This window comes from Stegostoma tigrinum, chromosome 25, assembly GCF_030684315.1.
Source record: "Stegostoma tigrinum isolate sSteTig4 chromosome 25, sSteTig4.hap1, whole genome shotgun sequence".
Taxonomy (NCBI): Eukaryota; Metazoa; Chordata; class Chondrichthyes; order Orectolobiformes; family Stegostomatidae; genus Stegostoma; species Stegostoma tigrinum.
In genome coordinates this window covers 24,930,855-24,951,814 of record NC_081378.1, presented here as the reverse complement: position 1 = coordinate 24,951,814, position 20,960 = coordinate 24,930,855, and the positions used below count along the sequence as shown (strand labels likewise).

The 20,960-nt window shown below is 38.3% G+C and overlaps 1 protein-coding gene across 2 annotated transcripts in view; it reads right to left on the bottom strand.

Annotated features, from left to right (window-relative positions):
- Positions 1-7,389: 7,389 nt before the first annotated feature.
- Positions 7,390-20,960, bottom strand: part of LOC125463267 (protein PHTF2-like) — a 113,943-nt gene continuing 100,372 nt past the window's right edge. For both annotated transcript variants that reach the window (XM_048554325.2, XM_059654584.1), the window contains exons 14-18: positions 18,685-18,771; positions 14,171-14,326; positions 13,024-13,119; positions 10,509-10,634; positions 7,390-8,192 (exon numbers count right to left, since the gene is read on the bottom strand). In XM_048554325.2, the coding sequence (XP_048410282.1) occupies positions 8,172-8,192; positions 10,509-10,634; positions 13,024-13,119; positions 14,171-14,326; positions 18,685-18,771 (486 nt within the window). In that variant the 3' untranslated portion in view covers positions 7,390-8,171. The remainder of the gene's footprint in view (positions 8,193-10,508; positions 10,635-13,023; positions 13,120-14,170; positions 14,327-18,684; positions 18,772-20,960) is intronic.

The window sequence follows — 20,960 nt, the reverse complement described above, 5'->3', positions numbered from 1 at the left end:
GGTCACTGACCGCCACTCAATCAAGTTTGTGAGACACGATTTTCCATGCACAAAGCCGTGCTGACTATCCCTAATCCAATCTCTCAGAATCTCCTCCAACAACTTACCCACTATTAATTTCAAACTAACCAGCTTACAGTTGCCAAGCTTCTCCTTACAGTTTTTCTCAAATAAAGGCACAACATTGGCCACCCTTCAGTCCTCCTGTACCTCACCCATGATCATAGATAGCTATATTTCTCTGCTAAGGGCCTCACAACTTCTTGCCTAATTTCGCACAATGTCCTGGGACACATTTGATCAGGTCCCACAGACTTATCCACCTTTCTTCTTCTCAAGACCTCCAGTATCTCCTCTTCCGTAATGTGAACTGTTTTCCAGACATCCATATTTATTTCCCTGGGTTCCCTAGTCTCCATGTCTTTGTTATCAGTTTTTACTGAGGAGAAATATTCATTCAATATCCCTCCCATCTCTTGATGTTCCACACATAGATGACCTCGTCGATCATTAAGCAGCTCTATTTTTCCCCTAGTTGCTGTTTGGCTGTTAATGGACTTGTAGAATCTCTTCAGATTATCCTTGAGTTTCCCTTTTAAAATGACCCTACACCCTTTATACTCATCAAGAGTATCACTTGATCTCAGTTGTCTATGCCTAGCATATGCCTTCTGCTTAGAACTAGAGTATTGTTGTAAAAGATGTATTTCATCAAAGCATTCTGTCTTGCACTTAATACAATTCACAAAAACACCAATTTACAGGGAAAACTAACTTAATAACAGTCAATCATCATTAGCTGGTGGATTAGTTGAATGGTAGACCATAGGAAGTAGAGAGGATCAGAGGGATCTTTGTGTCCATGCTCATAGATCCTTGAATGCAGTAGGATAGGTAGATAATGTGGTTAAGGCAGCATATGGGATACTTGCATTTTTTAATGCAAGAGCAGGGGCATTATGATAGAGCTGTACAAAATATTGGTTAGTGCATGGTTGGAGTACTGTGTGCTGTTCTGATCACCAATCTGCAAGAAGGGTGTGATTGCACAAGACAGAACAGAAGTGATTCAGTAGAATATTGCCTGGGCTAAACCAATTCAGCTATGAAGAGACACTCAAAAGGCTAGAGTTGTTTTCTTTAGAACAGAGAAAGTTGAGGTGTGATCTCATTGAGATGGATAAAGTTCTGAGGGTCATAGACAGAGTAGATTGGGATAAATCATTCCCGAGTCAATAACCAGGTTTTAAGGTAAGGTGCAAGAAGGTTAAGAGGCGATTTAAGGAAAAATCTTTTCGCCCAGAGTGTTGTGGGAATCTGCTAAAGGGTGGTAGAGAAGGGATCCCACAAGACATTTAAGAACTATTTTGATAAGCACCCAAAAATGACATAGTATTCAAGGCTATGTGCCAAGTGCTAGAAAATGGGATTAGAATAGATAGACATTTGGTGACCAGTGGAGACAAAGTGGGCCAAAGGGTTTCTTTTTGTGCCAGGAAAACTCTAACATGTCTTTGATTCAATATGTTTACAAATCAAAGTTTGTTTGACAACTAATCAGTACTCGCCTGTCATTTCTTTTTATTGCTCTATCCCTAACTGCCGTGAGGAAGTCATGGTGATCTGTTGTGTTGAACTATTGGAGTCCATTTGATGTAGGTGTACCCACAGTGCTTTTAGGGAGTTCTAGGATTTTGATCCAGTGGCACTGTACAGACAGTGAAATATTTTCTCGTCAGGGTAGTGAATGACTTGGAGAGGAACTTGCAGGTGGTGATGTTTTCATCATCTCATGCCTTTCCTGATGGTAGTGGTTATGGCTTATGTCTGAGGAGCCGTGGTGAATTTCTGTAGTGCACCTTGTAGGAAGTATGCACTGCTGCTACTCTGTGTTGATGGTGAAGGATATGAATGCAGTGCCATTCAAGTGTTTTGACCCTGCGTGGTGGCAAGATTCTTGAGTATTGTTGCAGTTGCACTCATACTCCTGCTAGTGCCTTGACGATGGTGGACAGGCTTCGGGAAGTTGGGAGGTGAGGTACTCGCTGCAGGATTCCTAGCTTCTGACTTGCTCTTGTAGCCATGGTATTTATATAGTAAGGCCATAAAATATAAGTAGAATTAAGCTGTTTTTCATCTCCATCTACCTGCCTTCTTGAATTGAATACATATGGCAATAAATAATTCAATGTAAAAAGTCCCGTTCTGGGCTTTCCAGCCCTCACCATGCTTCTGCCAGAATCTTACTAATCAAGAACCTATTTATTTGTCTTAAAATACACTCAGTGACTTGGCCTCCACAGTTGTATCAAAGCATCTCAGTATTCTGTTAGTATCAATGAAAACAGCAACCCCCCCACCCCCGACCCAACCAAATCCTTCTCATACAATAACAAGACCATCGTCCTCAGGGTCATTCTTGAACCACACCCAACTTCAGTACATTCTTCCACAGATACGGGGCCTAGAACGACTCTCAATATTCCAAATACAGTCTGACCAGAGCCTTGTAGTCTCAGCAGTACATGTCCCTCATGTATTCTAGTCCTCTCAAAATGAATGCAAACATTGCATTTCTTCCTAACTGAACCTGCATGTTAATCCTGAACTAGGACTCCTAAATTCCTTTGTGCTTCAGATTTCAGAAGCCCTTCCCCATTTAGAAAATAGTCTATTCTTCCTACCATACTGTATAATCTCATACTTTCCCACTTGTATTCTATCTACCACTTCTCTGTCCAGTGTCCTAGCCTGTCCAAGTTCTTCTGCAGTCTCCCTGCTTACTCAACACTACTCTTTCAACCTATCTTTGTATTACCTGCAAACTTAGCAATAATGCCCCCAGTTCCTTCATCCAGATTGTTAATGTACAACATAAATAGTTGCGAGCCTAACACTGACCTCTCTGGAATTTCACTGGTCACCAGCTGCCAACCTAAAAAAGACACCTTTTATCCCCACTCTCTGCCTCCTGCCAATCCTCTATCCATGCCAGTATCTTGCCCCTAGCACCATAGCCTCATTTTATTTAACAACCTCATATGCAGTATCTTGTCAAAGGCCATCTGGAAATCCAAGTAGATCATGTCCATTGGTTCTCCTTTGTCTAATTTGCTCATTACCTCCTCAAAGAGTTCTAACAGATTTGTCAGCATTACAAACCGTGCCACTCAGCCCAACTTACCATGCACTTCCGAGCATTACACCTAGCCCTTACCCGAATCTCGGAAGTTGATAAAATATTTATCTCATACAGTCCAAATGTTATTTGTGTTCTACTAAGTGTAAGGAAAATATCTTTGACAATGTGTACGTTTTCAGTAACACTCAATTGGCTTATTAATGGATGTGCAGTGCATGAATATTTCATGGTAAATCTTTGATTGACTAAGTAATGTCAGAACAATTCCTGATTGGTTTATGTACAAGTTGTGTGGTATTCTTACCGTCATCACATCCTGCTGTCTTCTATCATTCTGGGACATGCCAATTACATTGTAACATCAGCCCTTTTCTGACAGCAAGTCCCTCTTAGCTTTCCAAGATAAGGTGGCACCAATGGCAGTTTATGCATCTGCTTTGGGGTATGTAGTGCCATATCCCAACTGACACATCTTAGTCTCTTGGAAAATCACCACTATCCTTTAACTTGTGACTCCACAATATTTTCCAAAGAACAGTTATAGGTTTCTTTTGGTCTCCAAAAGACTTGTTATTTACATAACCTACATAATTATACTAATTTCAACACGGCTGTGACTTTTAGCAAATGTGAAAGAGTTAAAATGCTTTTGCTTGTCTAAAATGGCTGGAGTCATAAAAGCCATTGGCCCTATTTTTGATCTGAGGTATATGTCTGTCTTCCTTAGAGAAATTATTACAACTAACCCCAATTGTAAAAAAAAATTAAATCCTCACTTGCTTAATCAAATCAAAATAGTAAATTACTGAAAAACAACTCAATCCCACACAAGGGCTTTCACAAGTAAAGCGATAGACAATGGACTCCTATGGCACTCAGAAGAGTTGATACTTTGTGGAGTTGTTACTGTCACAAGGGTCAAGCTCACATGTGCAGTTCATAATATTAAAGCACAATTTGTAGGCGAGCATGAGCAACAATGGTGCCAAATAGTTGTGCAACGTCCATTGTGTAAGTCACAGTTTTCTAAGCCCTACTCAGTTGCATACACCTTGAACCTTAGAAGCCAATGAAAATTATAACTGTTAAGGAGTTGGTACAAATCTACCAAAATATGGGTAGACTTTCCACGCCCCAATTACAAAGAAAATGGGGGAGTCCACCTCATGTGCAAATTAGTTAATATTACAAGGAACAATGCAAGGATGTCTTCTGTCATAGACAGATCGGCTACAGCTGTGCAGCCTCTGAATACCATGTCTCACACTTAGAATGATAGCAAGATTACCACAATTTTACTGCATATCACATCTCTACAAGCTTCTATCTTACACAGGGGTAAAAGTGAAATGTGGCTGGCCAAAGAATTAAAGTGAAAGTAGGTATGAAAATGAGAATCCTACTCAACACGTCACTTCTGATGAAGTCCACCCCATCTTAAGTACTGACAAGACACACTGTGATGGGGTCCCTCAGAGCTCCATTACTTAAGTCAAAGGCTAAAAGCATTAGTGAAAGAAGGGATCAATGTAATAGCTCTGTAGAATCCGCAAATAAACATTGAGAATACTGAGCTTACTGCCACCAATCCCTGCCATAATTCTTGCCTTTATTCTGTCCCCTGCTACTGCCTGTCATCCACAATCTTGGCATACTCTACACTCAAAGCTTATTGCACCTCTGTTCCAAGGAACTTCCCTGTGTCTCTCCCCATGATGTCTTCAAATCCAGACTAAAGAAGTTTAACTGCTCTGCTGACTACCTCTCTGCCTCCAACATGCATTCTCCAACCTGCTGTACTACTGATTTATGCTCATCCAAAGCTCTGGTCATAGCTTATCCCAACACAAGGAAGTTCCATTTACACATCACTTTTGTTCATGCTGCTATTGATCCCCATATATCAAACATTTAAACAATCTTTGTGGCTTTGCTGTGCCCACTTCTTTACCTTGCTCCTGTAGTTTTTTTTGTACCTGAAGCACTCCACAGCCATCTCAGCTCTTTATGACTTTCCCACCTCTATCACCTAACCAATGGCAGGCATTGCTTTGAATTCCTTACTGTGGAATACCTTCTATAAACTTCTTACAAGTTATCCATTTAGCCAAGTCATTGGTTACCCCTTGCGGTTTGGCTCACTATCTGATTACTGATTATATCTTTGTGAAGTTGATTAGAATGCTTCTGGAGGTGAGAATGTACAGGAGAAGGTGATAAGTAAATTTGTAGATGACACAAAAATTGTCTGGGTCGGTAAGTGATGAAGATATAGATCGGTTAATGAAATGAATTGATCAATCGCAAATTGGATTTAACCTTGAAAATTGTAATGTGATGCACTTTGAAAGAAGGAGCAAGACAAGGGAGTACTCACTGAATGGCAGGACACAAAGAAGCTCACAGGAATCTTGGGTGCTTGTCCACAAAACCCTGAAGGTAGCAGAACAGATTAAGAACACATATGGCCCTTTATTGGTCATGGCATAAGTGCAGGGAGATCTTGTGAGGCTGTACTAAACTTTGATTAGGCCCTGGCTGATGTACTGTGTGCAGTTCTGGTTGCCTTACTGTAGGAAGGATGTGACTACAGTGGAGGGGTTTGCAGAGGAGATTTCACCAGGATGTTGTCAGGGATGGAGTATTTTAGCTCTGAAGAGTGGCTGTATAGTATCAGGTTATTTTCTTTGGAGCAGAGAGGACTGAGGAGTAGAAGATTGAGGGCAATGGACAGGGTGGGGAGGAAGCAGCTATTCTCCTTAATGAAGGATTAAAATGAGGGGGCATAATTTTAAGGTGAAGGGTAGTAAGTTTAGAGGGCGCTTGAGGGTACATTTTTCCACCCAGAGTGTGGTGGGAATCTAGAACGCACTGATTGGGAAGACAGCAGATGTGGGAAATTTCATAATCTTTAAAAAGTGGATGAATCCTAGAAATGTCACAGCAGTTTTTGTCGTGTAGGTACACCTATAGATCTGCTACTGGGGGGGAGACTTGTATGTTGTGTTTTCAATGTGTCTGCTGCAATTATCCTTTTAAGTAGTGGGAAGTTAAATATTTGAAAGGTGCTAACAGGTGAGTTGCTACAATGCATCATGTAAATCAGGCTCATTCAGACTTTTTTCATGGGGGTGGTATATCTCAATATTTCTGTCATTTTGGAGCGGTAGTGAACAATTTAAGAAAGCTAAAATTTGGTACACAGTGAGCTTGGAAAGTTAAAGCAATAAACTGATAATTTAAATAGGTTAGTAATTAATAATGTGACCATCAAAAATCGCCAGGCAGCAAAGTCAGCTAATAAAATTCTTAGATAACAAAGTGTAGAGCTGGATGAACACAGCAGGCCAAACAGCATTAGAGGAGCAGGAAAGCTGACATTTTGGGCCTAGACCCTTCTTCAGAAATGTTGTTGGGGAAGGGGATTCTGAAGTAAATAGGGAGAGGCAGATAGAAGATGGATAAAGGAGAAGATGGGTGGAGAGAAAACAAACAGCAAAGAGGCGGGAGTAGAGCCAGTAACGGTGAGTGTAGGTGGGAAGTTAGGGAGGGGATAGGTCGGTCCAGGGAGGACGGATAGGTCAAGAGGGTGGGATGAGGCCAAAAAGGTAGGAGTTGGGGGTGCGGGGGGTGGCTTGAGATGGGAGGAAGGACAGGTTAGGGAGACCAGGACAAGCTGGCTGGTTTTGGGATGCGGTAGGGGGAGGGGAGATTTTGAGCTTGTGAATGTGGGAACCCTGCAGCACAATGGGATCAAAGCAAAATATGAGGTGTTGTTCCTGCTACCTTTAGGTGGCATCATTGTGGCACTGCAGGAGGCCCAGGATGGACATGTTATCTAAGGAGTGGAAGGATTCTTGCTTTCTCAGTTAAGAAGCAGAGTTAGCAAGAAACAGTTCCAGGTTGTTACTAGAACAGGAAGTGGATGGTCCAAGCAAAGGTGTTTGATTTTATTAACATGGGCCTTGCTTAGGGAAAACTGAATTAGTGTGTTTATTTTGTAAGTATGAAATATGTAGAAAGGGTCAGTACATCTGCCTTTAAGAAATGTATACAACAGTCAGTTTTGAATGAAAGGGTAGTGCATATTTGTGTTCAGATCCAAGACAAAACATTGACTTGCATCAACTATGAGTGTTGCTAATATGAGTCTATGACCAGTTCCTATTAAAAGTTGCATGAAAGAAACAAATATTCAAATAGAAAAGAATACATTTTACAAAATTCCAAATAATTTTGCATCTTAGTCAGTTATAGTATGTTTATTCCTTCAAAATTAATGCCAGTTATACTACTTGTTGGTAGGAAACTGATGTCAGTTGTAATCAGAGTAGATAATGATTATCAGACAAAATATTCATTTAAATGACTGTAATTATTTTGTCTACCCAGTACAACTTGTCCACATCTATGCTGTACTGAAAACAAAGTTTTAACGTTTTCACAGTCATACAAGGAACAAAGTTGTGTCTTAGATAAGATCAATTATGTAAAATTGTAATAAGTCTTATTACGTTCATAAAAACGCACTTCAATCATTATTAAACATAACACCATCTAAATACAAAAAAGGTGTATAATGATCTCAAGGGCTAGGTTTCACTTTCATACTAAAAAAAAGTCACAATAAAAAGTGCAGATGCAGAGTCAGGACCTGTGTTGCCAGTCCATTGTTTAAATAAATATATTTCTTGCTAGTTAAAGTTGTTTCTATCAAAACACCTTCCACAATGGCAGGCATAAAGCTTTATTGCTGTAAATAGAATATATCAAAAGGCTTTGTTCTTTTTTCTTTGACCTGCTACATACAGTTCCTTAAAAACTGACCACAGAGTAATACTTGTAAATCAAAAAGATTGATAACTAAAAGAAGTGCAAAAAAGTGAAACACATAACAGATAAAATATAAATTGCACAAATGGTGTAGATGTAAGCACTTCGATATGTCAGAAGTGGCGTAATAAACTGTAGAGCCATATGCCTGCATTAAGAAAATGTCCAAGGGGGATATGATTCACAATCCAACATATCAGGACTTGATCTTCCAGAGCTAAAATTTAAAAGAAAAAAAGGTTTTACATTTATGGTGCATCTTCTTGTACATCTCAGGTTTCCTTAGTATTACTAACAATAATCTCCCTAATATGTTGTTTTGTCATATTTGTAACAGTACCTCTAAGCCCATTTATGCCTCTGTGCAATTCTTTGAGTATGAAATCCATTGTGCAGTATAAGAAAGTGTCAGTAACAACTCCAAAACAATGAATAAATCCACCTACAAGGTGAAATTCTGTAGTGGTTTTCACTACAGAAAACATTGTAATTTTTCCGTATCTTTGGGAACTTAAAGCAATTACCAGAGAAAACACGCTGAAAAAAAATCTACTAGGCCTGAAAGTTGAAATGTCTGGAGGACTAGATGGCTTACACCTTCAGATCTGTGGCAGCACGGATAGGATTGTTTATGGTCTTACAAAGAATCTAAAAGGCCCCTAACATTGGAAAATAACAAATGTCACAGATTTTTGGGGAAAAAAACAGAGGAAGCGATTTAATATGGATGCAGGAAATCTGAAACAAACACAATAAATGCTAAAGGAACAGAATTAACTTTGAGTTAACTTTTATATCTTCAAAAGTGTGTGTGTATCTGTCACAGGAAATAGTTAGAATCCATTATTAAGAAAAGTTACAGTAAGATCATGCAGTCAAACGTGGCTTTGTATTTAAGACATTAGAATTATTTGAGGAACTAACAAACAAGGTTGATGAAGGGGAACTTGTTAATACACCATTCTTAAATCTGCAGAGGGCATTTGATAATGAGCATATCAAAAAGTTGCTGCATGAGAGCTTATGCTGTGGGGAATAACAACTTATGCCTCCTGTTATCTGTACTGTTGCGTTTTTGTTAACTAGATAAATTATAATGACTGGAATGCCAAAGGATCAATGCTGGGCCTCAACTATTTAGGATCTGTATCAATGAATTGCATGAAGATGTGGGACAGACAGGAAGATGAAGTTGAAATCACAACCCGATCAGCTACCGAATGATGAAGCAGGCTGAGATTTTTATTTAAATAAATTAATAGCATGGAAATGAATCTATTACTGCAACTGACATCATTATTGCAGTATAGCCTGTAAAATTCACACTGCGAATAATAACTGGCAAATGCAGTTTCTTTTTCTTGAAGAGATTTTATAACTCATTTGTAAATATTCACTTTAACAGGTTAGACTTACCTATTTCAATCTTATGAAGCAATAAAACGACATTGATCTCAAAAGGAATCAAGGGCTACGGGGAGAGTGCAGGGAAGTGGTGTTGAAATGCCCATCAGCCATGATTTAAACGGCGGAGTGGACTTGATGAGCCGAATGGCCTTACTTCCACTCCTATGTCTTATGGTCTTATTCCAGCTAAAGTGAATTTGGATTTTATCAGTCACAAATAAATTGCTTCTTTAGATTCCAGTACTGATTCAAAAGAAGCAGTTGTTTTTTACACCATGTTAACGTACCAGATGCTATACAGTAATTGCAATACCTGTAGTTTAAATTAGTTCAATGACTTGGGGCCGAGTAGATCAAAAAAACGGAAGTTGGCAGTCAGTGAAATTGAGCTAATGGTCTTTATACAAATTAAAATTGTTTACGGTTCTCAACCTATTATGGATGAAATTAATCTCTATAAATAGGTAATATAGCATTAACTTGAACACTTTTGAAGGATATAAAATCTATGCATAGATAGGAAGTGTCTTTTACTGTTGATAATTCCCATTAACTTATTGTTGTATTTCAGGCTAGCTGGTATCTCATGACCTGGACAGAAACCAACTCTAAAGGGAATACGTGTAGATTATTTTGACAAAAATTTGTAAGTGACTAATGGCATTACAGAAATTTATTTGATAAGCTATCTGGAAATTTTGCGTTTTAAAAGCAATGGCAAAAAATAGAACTTCTGCCCACTCTGACCAAATTTTTTTTAAGCATTATGCACCACCGCTTGACTTATAGATGGAAGAAGAAACATCCTTGCTAATCTGTCAATGAAGATCAATGTGTTGCAGTAGCCATGTGGTTCAGTTTGGCTTTGAATTCTTTCAGATTTTAATTCACCTAACTTCTTCAGAGGAAGTGCCATATTTCTAACAATGGTGCAGCAGGAGAAAGTCAGGGCTCATATATTTATAGGCATATTATGCAATAGTCATATTTAAAACTATATCAGATGTACAGAAAAAGTAATGTACTACTTGTACATTTAAAAGTAGGTCTTATGCTAATGAATTATATTATTCGGAGAAGATAAGACAGTTGTAATACTTCTCTCTCTTGGTTTGAGGAAACTGACCTTTAGATTAAAACCCAGCAAGTCACTAATGACACCAGACACAGCCGAAAGAATCACAACCTGGGTAATGTTGTATAGCAGCGGATTCATTGTCAATCCATATAATCTAAAAGGCGTATCCAATTCCTAAACAGAAGATACGTTTTTCAATATCACAAAACACACTAACAATTTCATAAAATACTTGAGCATTGACGGAGTAATTCATGGTACCTCAACAGGCAGAGCATAAAGATTATCCTTCTAACATGTGTATTATAATTATTTATTTTACGATAACTTCCTGACTACAAATCCTTATTACTGTAGCCCTGTTTTGGTCACATTTTACTGCCAACTTTTCAATTTATAAATTTAATATTTAGGATGGAAACTACCAATTAAAACTTGCAATGCTGTGATAAAAATCTAGGTATTTTAGTCCACATTGCAGAGGAACTCCTAATTGGTCTACTTCTCAGATTACTTGATGTTCAGTTACAGTATTTAAGTACAGTTCACAAAATAAATCTAAAATACTATATAAAAAATAAACAGATTTCAAAACAGAATTACAAAATTAGAAATGCAAGCCAGGACTGACTAATCTCGCTTTCACGAGAAGGTTACACTTAATCTAAAACCTCCCTTTCAGGGCAGCACAGGGGTTAGCACTGCTGCCTTACAGCGCCAGGGAACTTGGTTCATTCTCACTGTCTGGGCTGTGGAAGAAACTCACGCAAAGCTGTGCAGGTTAGGTGGATTAGCCATTGTAAATGTGGGGGTTACAAGTATAGGGTCGGAGGCTGTTTGGAGGGTCACTGCAGACTTGATCAGCCAAATAGCCTCTTCCCGCACTGTAGGGATTCTATGATAATATTATCCAAAATAAAATTTCAAACACCATAGCCTAGAATGGCACTGATTAATTGAGAGATCTTAACCTTTTTTGTGTGCTGGCATAAATTTGCTAAATTTATAGATTTCTCTAGCATATGGTAGGAGTTTCAATGTGAGGAATGTGCTATTTTGGGTAGCAAAGTCTTGTAAATCATTGCAGAGGACTAACAGGCTTTGGAGACTTCTAGCCTGGAGACGTGGAGGAAAATCCTTGGCATTTCATGGAATCAAACTCAAGATCACGTTCTCACAAAGTTTCTGGAAATAAATCTGTTCGGTTCAATTTGATTTGAAACTGGTTTAAAATTTACTCCTAATAGGCAAGGTGAAAACAAACAAAAAAGTTTTAAAAATCGTAAAAATACACAGTAACATTCAAGTTACATGAAAAAAAACAAAACCTCATTAAACACAATTCATTTTTAGGATGTAGATTTTGCTTGTTACTCGTCCTTGCATGCCCAAGTGGGTGATGATGGGCCTGATACTGGAACACTTCAGTTCACGTAATGAATGTGCTCCACAATGTTATTAGGTTGAGCAATCCAGGCTGTATCAATCTTACTCACATTTAATTGCCAGAAGTCACACGACACCAGGTTATAGTCCAACAGGTTTATTTGAAATCGCAAGCTATGGATTTCACTGCAAGATAATTCCAAGTAATTAAGAGTGTCAAAAGACAGTACAAATGGTGACAGTGGAGTGTCGAAAGGCTGAATAATGATTATTTGCAGGTGATCAAAGGTGTCAAATAGTTGTGAGTAAAGTGTCAACAGCTTAACAGTAAATGAAGGAATGACACATAATCTGATAAATTAAGGCAGAGAAATAATTACAAAAGAATCAGAAATAAGATGGTGCTAGAGACAAACTAAATGGCTGAATTAACACGATAGGTGTAAGAGCTGCGTGACAAGTGTCGAACCAAAGTAACAAGTTATCAAAGGTGATGGTGACAAAATAGAACAGTGAGGAAGATTTGACACCATCACTCTTGTTATCAAGTTATTACCTCTCTACCTTAATTAGTTTGTATGGTTTTGGATTACTTGTTACTTTGGGTAGACCCTTGTCACGCGACTCATACCTATCATGCTATTCCAGCCATTAAGTTTGTCTCCAACACCATCTTTTTTCTGATTTTTCAAAATTATTTTTCTGTCTTAACAAAGTGGATGAAAGGTCATCTGTTCACTTACTATTCAGCTGTTGACGCCTTTGATCATCTGCAAAGACTTGATATTCAACCTGTTGACACTCTTAATTACCTGGAATTATCTTGCAATTATCTCTCCTCTCATAAAGTCTGTGCTTCCTTCCACATTACCCAACAAACGAGCAGTGCCATGAAAGAGATAACAAGGTGTGGAGCTGGAGGAACACAGCAGGCCAAGCAGCATCAAATGAGCAGGAAAACTGACATTTCGGGCCAAGACCCTTCTTCAGAAAATGAAAGTGCTATGAAAGCTTGTGATTTCAAATAAACCTGGTGTCTTGAGACTTGTGACTTTGTCTACCCCAGTCCAGCACTAGCACTTCCACGTCACATTTAATTGCAGACATTCAGTTCACAACGTTAAAATTAATATGCTTTCACAAGACAGGGAAGCCTTGTAACCTCATGATTGTCTACCTTCAGCAACTTGGTTGCAAGCTTCAAAACGTTGTTCACTAAGTTCAGTTCTTCTTTCTTGTTAGGTTTTTTTTCCATCTTCAAGTATAAATTAATCTAGTAAAGGAGGCATACACAGATAGCATCAGAGATAATGGGAACTGCAGATGCTGGAGAATTGCAAGATAATAAAATGTGAGGCTGGATGAACACAGCAGGCCAAGTAGCATCTCAGGAGCACAAAAGCTGACGTTTCGGGCTTAGACCCTTCCGAAACGTCAGCTTTTGTGCTCCTGAGATGCTGCTTGGCCTGCTGTGTTCATCCAGCCTCACACTTTATTATCTATACACAGATAGCAAATGGCCATTCTAGACAATATAGGAAACCAACTTCTTCCAAAGTTATCAATGTATATTCTTGAAACAGAAGACTAAAGTACATAGCAAGTACACAGTGGGAATGAAAGGTTATGGAGAAAGTACAGGAAAGTAAACATGAGAAATTCTGGATTGGCTAGTCTGTTGGACAGTCTACTCCCATTCCTATTTCAAAGTGATTTGCCTGGGGGAAGCCAGCACAGGGTATTACTGGGCCTTTGCTACTGGTAATACAGAAAATGTAGATTAATGCTGAATTAGTATTTGTTACTGCATTAACCGAGTTTACAATAGAATCTAGTGAAACCATTCAATTTGGTTGTGACATTCCAAAACCTGATTACTCAAGGTTAATCAAATTTGGTTTCTATTTCAACGCAGAATCAAACAATAAACTGCCTAGAAGAATGTCATAAAAAAGGACCTTTCAAAAAAGTGTAACAAACATTAAAGACACTAAAACGTAGTGGGATAACAAGGTTCAAAGGTCCAAATGACGTTTCTTCACTTCTGGCCTGTTTTCATTAGCATTTTTGCATAATACTTCTCAGCACAAAAGTTTCTCAATGCTTATTAAATTTCAGATTCTTTCACTAATATAGGTCGATTGCTCTTTACATGCAAACCGGGCTATTATCCAGGCTAATCAATATGCCACTAAAAACACAAAGCTAAATTTGATTACCCAACATGTTGCTTGTGTATAGATTGTAGAAATATTTAACAAAGAGCTAAGAAAGAGATTCAACTTTTCTCATTTTTAAAGCAACAGAAGATCATAGTTTATTACCTGCTCTGTCAGTAAGATTGAGGTATTGCTGTACTTGTTATTTGTTTCAGAACCCAGCATAACGAATCTCAGGAGATACAATGTCAATGAGATGCACCAGATGACTAGCTCCCAATTATAATGAAAATCAAGGAACGTTTCATGGATATGAAGCAGCTGTATAAAAAAAAATTCAAGCTTGATTTAAAACTTCCACGTAATTCTCTGGATCCTTCAGGCATTTGACTGAATCTTTCTCATATTACGCTGTCCTTCTTTAAAAAAAATGATAGCTAAGTCAGCGTATTTTTGAGAATATATGTACCATGCATACTCTATTACTGTTGGTCAACCAGATGGGATTTGCAGTTTACAATACAGTCTTATCAACTGCATTTCTCAGAGTTCAGGCATTATGTGATTTCAAGATTACAGGATAGGATGTTCTCATTCATAGAATTACCATTGCACTAGAATGTACTTCTACTTGTTAATATTTTCCAGTTAATAACTAGCACTTTTTGTTAAAAACATACTCATAGCAGATCCCCAGTATTACTCACCATCGCCAGGAAACCTGCCTTAGTACAACAGGGAATTCAGCTGTTTTTCAAAGGTCTACAACATGTAAAGCAGCAGGTTTAGAGCAAGCCCCACACTATACTCTTCAGGGTGAGGCATTACCATCTTAGTTGAAAGGTGGATCCAGCTTTTTGACACGGTATAGGCATAAAGCTATGATCCATTTCTCAGTGCCATCTCCAGCAACTCCGTTTGGCTACTGAAGACAAGCAATTCAATTGGTATCTCCAGGGCTAATAGACATCTTGCAATAATGCACTTTAACATGTTTATCAGTAGTAGATAACATGCTCTAGTTGCATTTACATCATAACAAACCTACCATCACTTTGTGTAGAAAGCACCACAGTAGTCTTCATATGCCTTTCTACATTGTTTCTTTACTTGCAGCTGAACATGTAGGAAAGCAGTGAAGACGAGTATGATAAATAGCACATGCTCTCATTAAGAACTAGTCTTAATTATAGTACTTCAGTGGTTTACAATGATGGATGCATTGCTGGATGTGCTTCTGAGTAATGAAGCTAAATGTAAGCAAGCACCTTGGAAAACATTACTGAATATGGTGTAAAGATTGCCAGGAGCAGACAAAATCAGTTCAAAATACAGAACACCAGGCTGGCCTAGGACAGAATTCAGAATAATGAGGAGTGATCCAGCTGAGTTGCTGTGAAATGGAAGGAGCTGTTGGCGCACAGCATCATACAGTTTGATGTTAGCAAGGGTACTGGATAGTACAAAAGTATACTCCATTAAAAATAATCTGGTACTGGGCTAAGGATACAATGAATAAATAAAAAGGATAGAGACCAATTAAAGTTGCAAAGATATGGCCTAAAAGAACTCTATAAACAAACAAAAACGAAGCAGAATATTAGAAAAGAAGAAAAATCGAAAACCAGCATTAGGCAAGTTCAGGGAATATGAGGATAAAACTAAAAGAACAATATGTTTTACACATATATAAAGTAAACATTTGAGAAGCAAAATGGCACATCCAAAAGTATTGTCAATTTATTGATGATAATCTGTTTAAAGGATGTCAAAAAGATGAATCCTGAAATATTTTGGACCAAGATAAACAAATATTTTGATGCATGAAAGGGACATATAGGGAATTATTATTGTATTGAGTTAAATGACGATAAAGTGCCAGGAAAAAATAAGACATCCCAAACTCCTAGGGGATGTAATGGATAAAACTGTCGAAGTCTAAAAATTCTATTCCACAGTTCTGTTAAGTATGGTTGTGCACTAGGCAACAAGTGTAGAATTCATTTTTAAAACACTGATAAAGCTAATTCAGGTAATTACAGGCTAGCTGTATCTGTAGAAAGAAAGATTTAATGTTTGTAATTAAGGTTGAAATGAGTGGTCCAGGAAATGGCTGATGAAATTCAATGTGAATAAATGTGAGGTTTTGCACTTTGGAAAAAAGAATACAGGCATGGGCTATTTTCTAAATGGTGAGAAAATTCACAAAGCAGAAGTACAAAGGGATCTGGGAGTGTTGGTCCAGGATTCTCTTAAGGTTAACTTGCAGGTAGAGTCCATGATTAAGATAGTGTATGTAATGTTGTCGTTTATCTCAAGAGGGTTGGAATATAAAAGCAGCGATGTGCTTCTGAGACGTTATAAAGCTCTAGTTAGGCCCCATTTAGAATACTGTGACCAATTTTGGGCCCCACACCTCAGGAAGGACATACTAGCCCTGGAGCGTGTCCAGCGGAGATTCACATGGATGATCCCTGGAACGGTAGGTTTAACGTATGATGAACGGCTAAGGATCCTGGGATTGTACTCATTAGAGTTTAGAAGGTTGAGAGGTGATCTAATAGAAACTTACAAGGTAATGTATGGTTTAGAAGGGGTGGACGCTGCGAAGTTGTTTCTGTTAGGCGGGGAGACTAGGACCCGTGGGCACAGCCTTAAAATTAGAGGGGCTAAATTTAAAACAGAAATGAGACGACATTTCTTCAGCCAGAGAGTGGTGGGCTTGTGGAATTCATTGCCACTGAGTGCAGCGGAGGCTGGGACGTTGGATGCCTTCAAGGCAGAGATCAACAAATTCTTGATCTCAGAAGGAATCAAGGGCTACGGGGAGAGTGCATGGAAGTGGTGTTGAAATGTCCATCAGCCATGATTTAAATGGCAGAGTGGGCTTGATGGGCCAAATGGCCTTACTTCCACTCCTATGTCTTATGGTCTTATGATCATATACTTTCATAAAGAAAATTTTGTTAGAAATTTCAATTTTTTTAATGAAAGACTGGATTATTGAGGGTAATGCGGTTAATTGTTTTTACAAGGACATCCAAAAGATGTTTGATGAAGTATCACAACGTAGCTGGTCAGCAAAGTTGAGGTACATAGAATAAGAGGGACTATGACAACATCAAAATAACACTGACAAAGACTAGTGCTAAATGGTTTTCTCTGGACTGAAAGAAGGTATGCATCAGGGATCCTCAGGAGTCACTTGCAGATATGTTTGATAAGGTACTAATCAAATATATTCATAATTTGAATTCATGTGTGTAGTACACACTTTCAAATTTTGCAGTCAGCACAAACATGAAAGTTTTATGGTCGGTCAGGATAGTGATGGACTTCAAGAGGACACAGGCTGCAGGAATGGGGAAGCATGGAAATTTAATGAAAGAAAATGTTGTGAGGATATATTTAGTGTAAATATTGGAAGAGAGGCAATATAAATTAAAGGGTATAATTCTAAAAGGGTTGCAGAAATAGACAAATCTAGGGCTACATGTGCACCAGTCATTGAATGAGACAGGGCAGATCGAAAAAATGGTTAAAAAGGCATACTGGATCCTGTGTTTTATTAATTGAACAATAGAAAACAAAACTAAGCTTATGATGATTCAGCTTTATAAAACTGTCGATTTGGACTCAATTGGAATATTATACCCAATTCTGGCATTACACTTCAGAAAAGATAAAGGCTTTAGGGATGGTGCAGAAAGGTTTTACGAGAATAGTCCAAAGGATGAAGGATTTTAGCTATGAGGATAGTTTGAAAATCTCACGCTGTACGCGTCAGAGAAGAACTGCGAGAAGAAATTAGATAAGAATTCAAAATCACCAGAATACACAAAATAAATAGAAAGAAACTGCCCGCTTAGGCAGAGATTTAAAATGATTGACAAGATAACCAAAGACTAACGAGAAAACTACTTTAATGCAATAAGTGGTTAGGATCTGGAATGCACAGGATAGCAGAGGCAGATTCAATTGTGGCTTTGAAAAACAATTTAAGTATGTACCTGAAGATAATAATTTGCAGGGGAATGGGTCAAAGCTGATGAGAGTGGGTCTAGCCTAACTGTTCTTGCAGATAGCCCACATAGTCTCCCTTGTGCCAAATAGCCTCTCTGCACTATAACTATTCATTAATTGAGTGACCAGCAGAGATTTAAAAACAGAGAACTGTGTTTGATAAGTGGGTATGTCATCTGAAAATTCTTCATGGATAGAGGAAAATTTAGATGAACTTTTAGTCAAGTAACTCCCAGCCCCATTTTGCTGTATTCTCTTGTACCAAATACCCCTTTTCTCCTGTGAATGTCAGCACAGGCACTGAACAGGCTGGCTGTTCAATTAGCTGAACAGAGGAAACAATCTTCCTCTAGAAACACAAATTCCTCTTTAGCTTATTCTCTGCTATGTTCTGAGTCGATAACAGAAATGATCTTTTCACATTTTCTGATCTTCCCTTTGTATTGAGATCATCGAGAGGTTCAGAGGTTTACATGACCTAAATTAAAACAGTCTCACTCTTGGACAGCTGTATAGCTAACAGTCTGTGTTATTCGGAAGCCAGAGAACAATGGATGAAACAAAGGGTAAAAATTGAACAAATAAAATGTTTTAGCTAATTCAATGTCATACAAATTCTTAAAATAAAAGTACTAAGTAGTCAGACATGCTCTTACCTGTGCGCAACAAATAAATACTACAGATAGAGTCAACAGGAATGCAGATGAAACAATTACATCTACTGATCGCTGTGGACCTCGTCTCTGTCAGGAAAGATCAATAACTGAAGTGGAACTTGAAATATACAAAACAATTTTTTAATGTTTAACAGTTTACAGGCATGGAAGAAAATTTATGGATATTAAAAATACATGCAATAAATAATGATTTGCAGAAACTGGAAGACATTCTAAAATGATCAATTAGCTGAAAATATGGATCTATCATCATTATTGTCACAAAATTTTCTGTTAAAGACTGCTGTGATTTCTTTAGGATTTAGAAATGATATGAGGGGCCCAGTCTTTTAGAGAAAAGTGGCATAGTAACAAGATAACAGCAGACACTAAAATTATTTAAATAAAAAGTTGGCCACATAGCTGCATGATTAAGAATGAAAAGGTAAATTAGTAAGGCCGGAAAACTACAATATGTTCAGAACTTACAAAAACTACTAACACAATTATAACTACAGAACATGCTCAAATATTGTGATTGTAAAAATTTTCACATTTTACAAGTTGTCATTTTTAAGCAATAGTTTATCCAAAGTTCCTAACAGAAGAAAATCCAATACATCACAGTGAAACTAAAAATACACTATTTGCAAGCCATGGCAGACACATTTGAGAGAGATCATCTTGTCTGACAACAGACAATGCTGAATTCATATCCATTAGAACCAAACATGAAACATGCCTTAGCCTTAAAACATTCATTCCCTCCACTACTGACATAAGTGGCAACAGTATGGACACTTACAAGATACACTGTCATAATGTACCAAAGCTCCTTGAGCAAAACCTTCCAAGCTTGCAAGATGAACTGGCAAAATCAGCTGATGCCCACAGACATACTTCATTTAAAAAAAAATTCTAAGTACAGTCTTAAAGGAACCACACATTTTAGCTTCCTGCCTTCCACTTCACAATTACTACCTGGCTTGTTGTGCTCTTCCAGCCTCCCGTTTTTTTTGGAAACAATATGCTTTCTCTGTATTAGACTGATAACTTCATGATTATTAAAGAAACCTGGTCGATATAGCTTTCCATTAAATTTATTGCAAAACAAAACCCATTCAATGAAATAGAATTGGTTAAAACAATAAAAATAAGTATGATTTCCCCTCTAATTAATCAAAAACAATTACACACTCACAAATACCCTTTCATTTTTCTCATTCATGGAATGTAGGCATCACTAGCTGCCAGCATTTATTGTCCATCCCTAGTTGCCCTTGGGAATGTGGTCCTGAGCTGCCTTCTTGAACTGCTGTGGTGCACCTATTGTAGTGGAGCCACAATTCCCTAAGGAAGGGAATTCCAAGATTTTGATGCAGTGACAGCAAAGGAATAGCAATATGTTTCCAAGTCAGGATGGTGAGTGGCTTGGAGGGGAACCTGTGGGTGGTGGTGTTCACATGGATCCGCGGCACTGCCCTTGTCCTTCTAGATGGAAATAGTCATGGATTTGGAAGGTGCTATCGAAGGATCTTCGGTGCATTTCTGCAGTGCTGTTTCACAGTACAGACTGCCGCTACCGAGCGAGAATGGTGGAGGGAGTGGATGCTTGTGGAGCAGTACCAACAAGCAGGCTGCTTTGTCCTAAATGGCGTCAAGCATATAGTCATAGAGATATACAGCGCAGAAACAGACCCTTTGGTCCAACTTGTCCATGCCAACTACATATCCTATATAAATTGAGTCCCATTTGCTAGCATTTGGTCCATATCTCTCTAAACCCTTCCTATTCATATACCCATTCAGATGCTTTTTAAACATTGTAATCGTACCAGCCTCCACTACTTCCTCTGGCAGCTCATTCCATATGCGCACCACGCTCTGTGTGAAAAAGTTGCCCCTTAGGTCCCTTTTATAACTTTCCCCTCTCACCTTAAACCTATGCCTTCTAGTTTTGGACTCACCCCCTACCCCAGGGAAAAGGCCTTATCTATTTACCCTATCCATGTCCCTTATGATTTTATAAACGTCTATAAGGTTACCCCTCAGCCTCTGACGCTGCAGGGAAATAGACTGGGCCTATTCAGTCTCTCCCTGTAGCTCAAAACTTCCAACCCTGGCAACATCCTCATAAATCTCTTCTGAACCGTTTCAAGTTTCCTTCCTGTAGGAGGGAAACCAGGATTAAGTGCAGTATTCCAAAAGTGGTTTAACCAATGTCCTGTACAGCTGCAACATAACGCCCCAACTGCTATACACAATGCATTGACCAA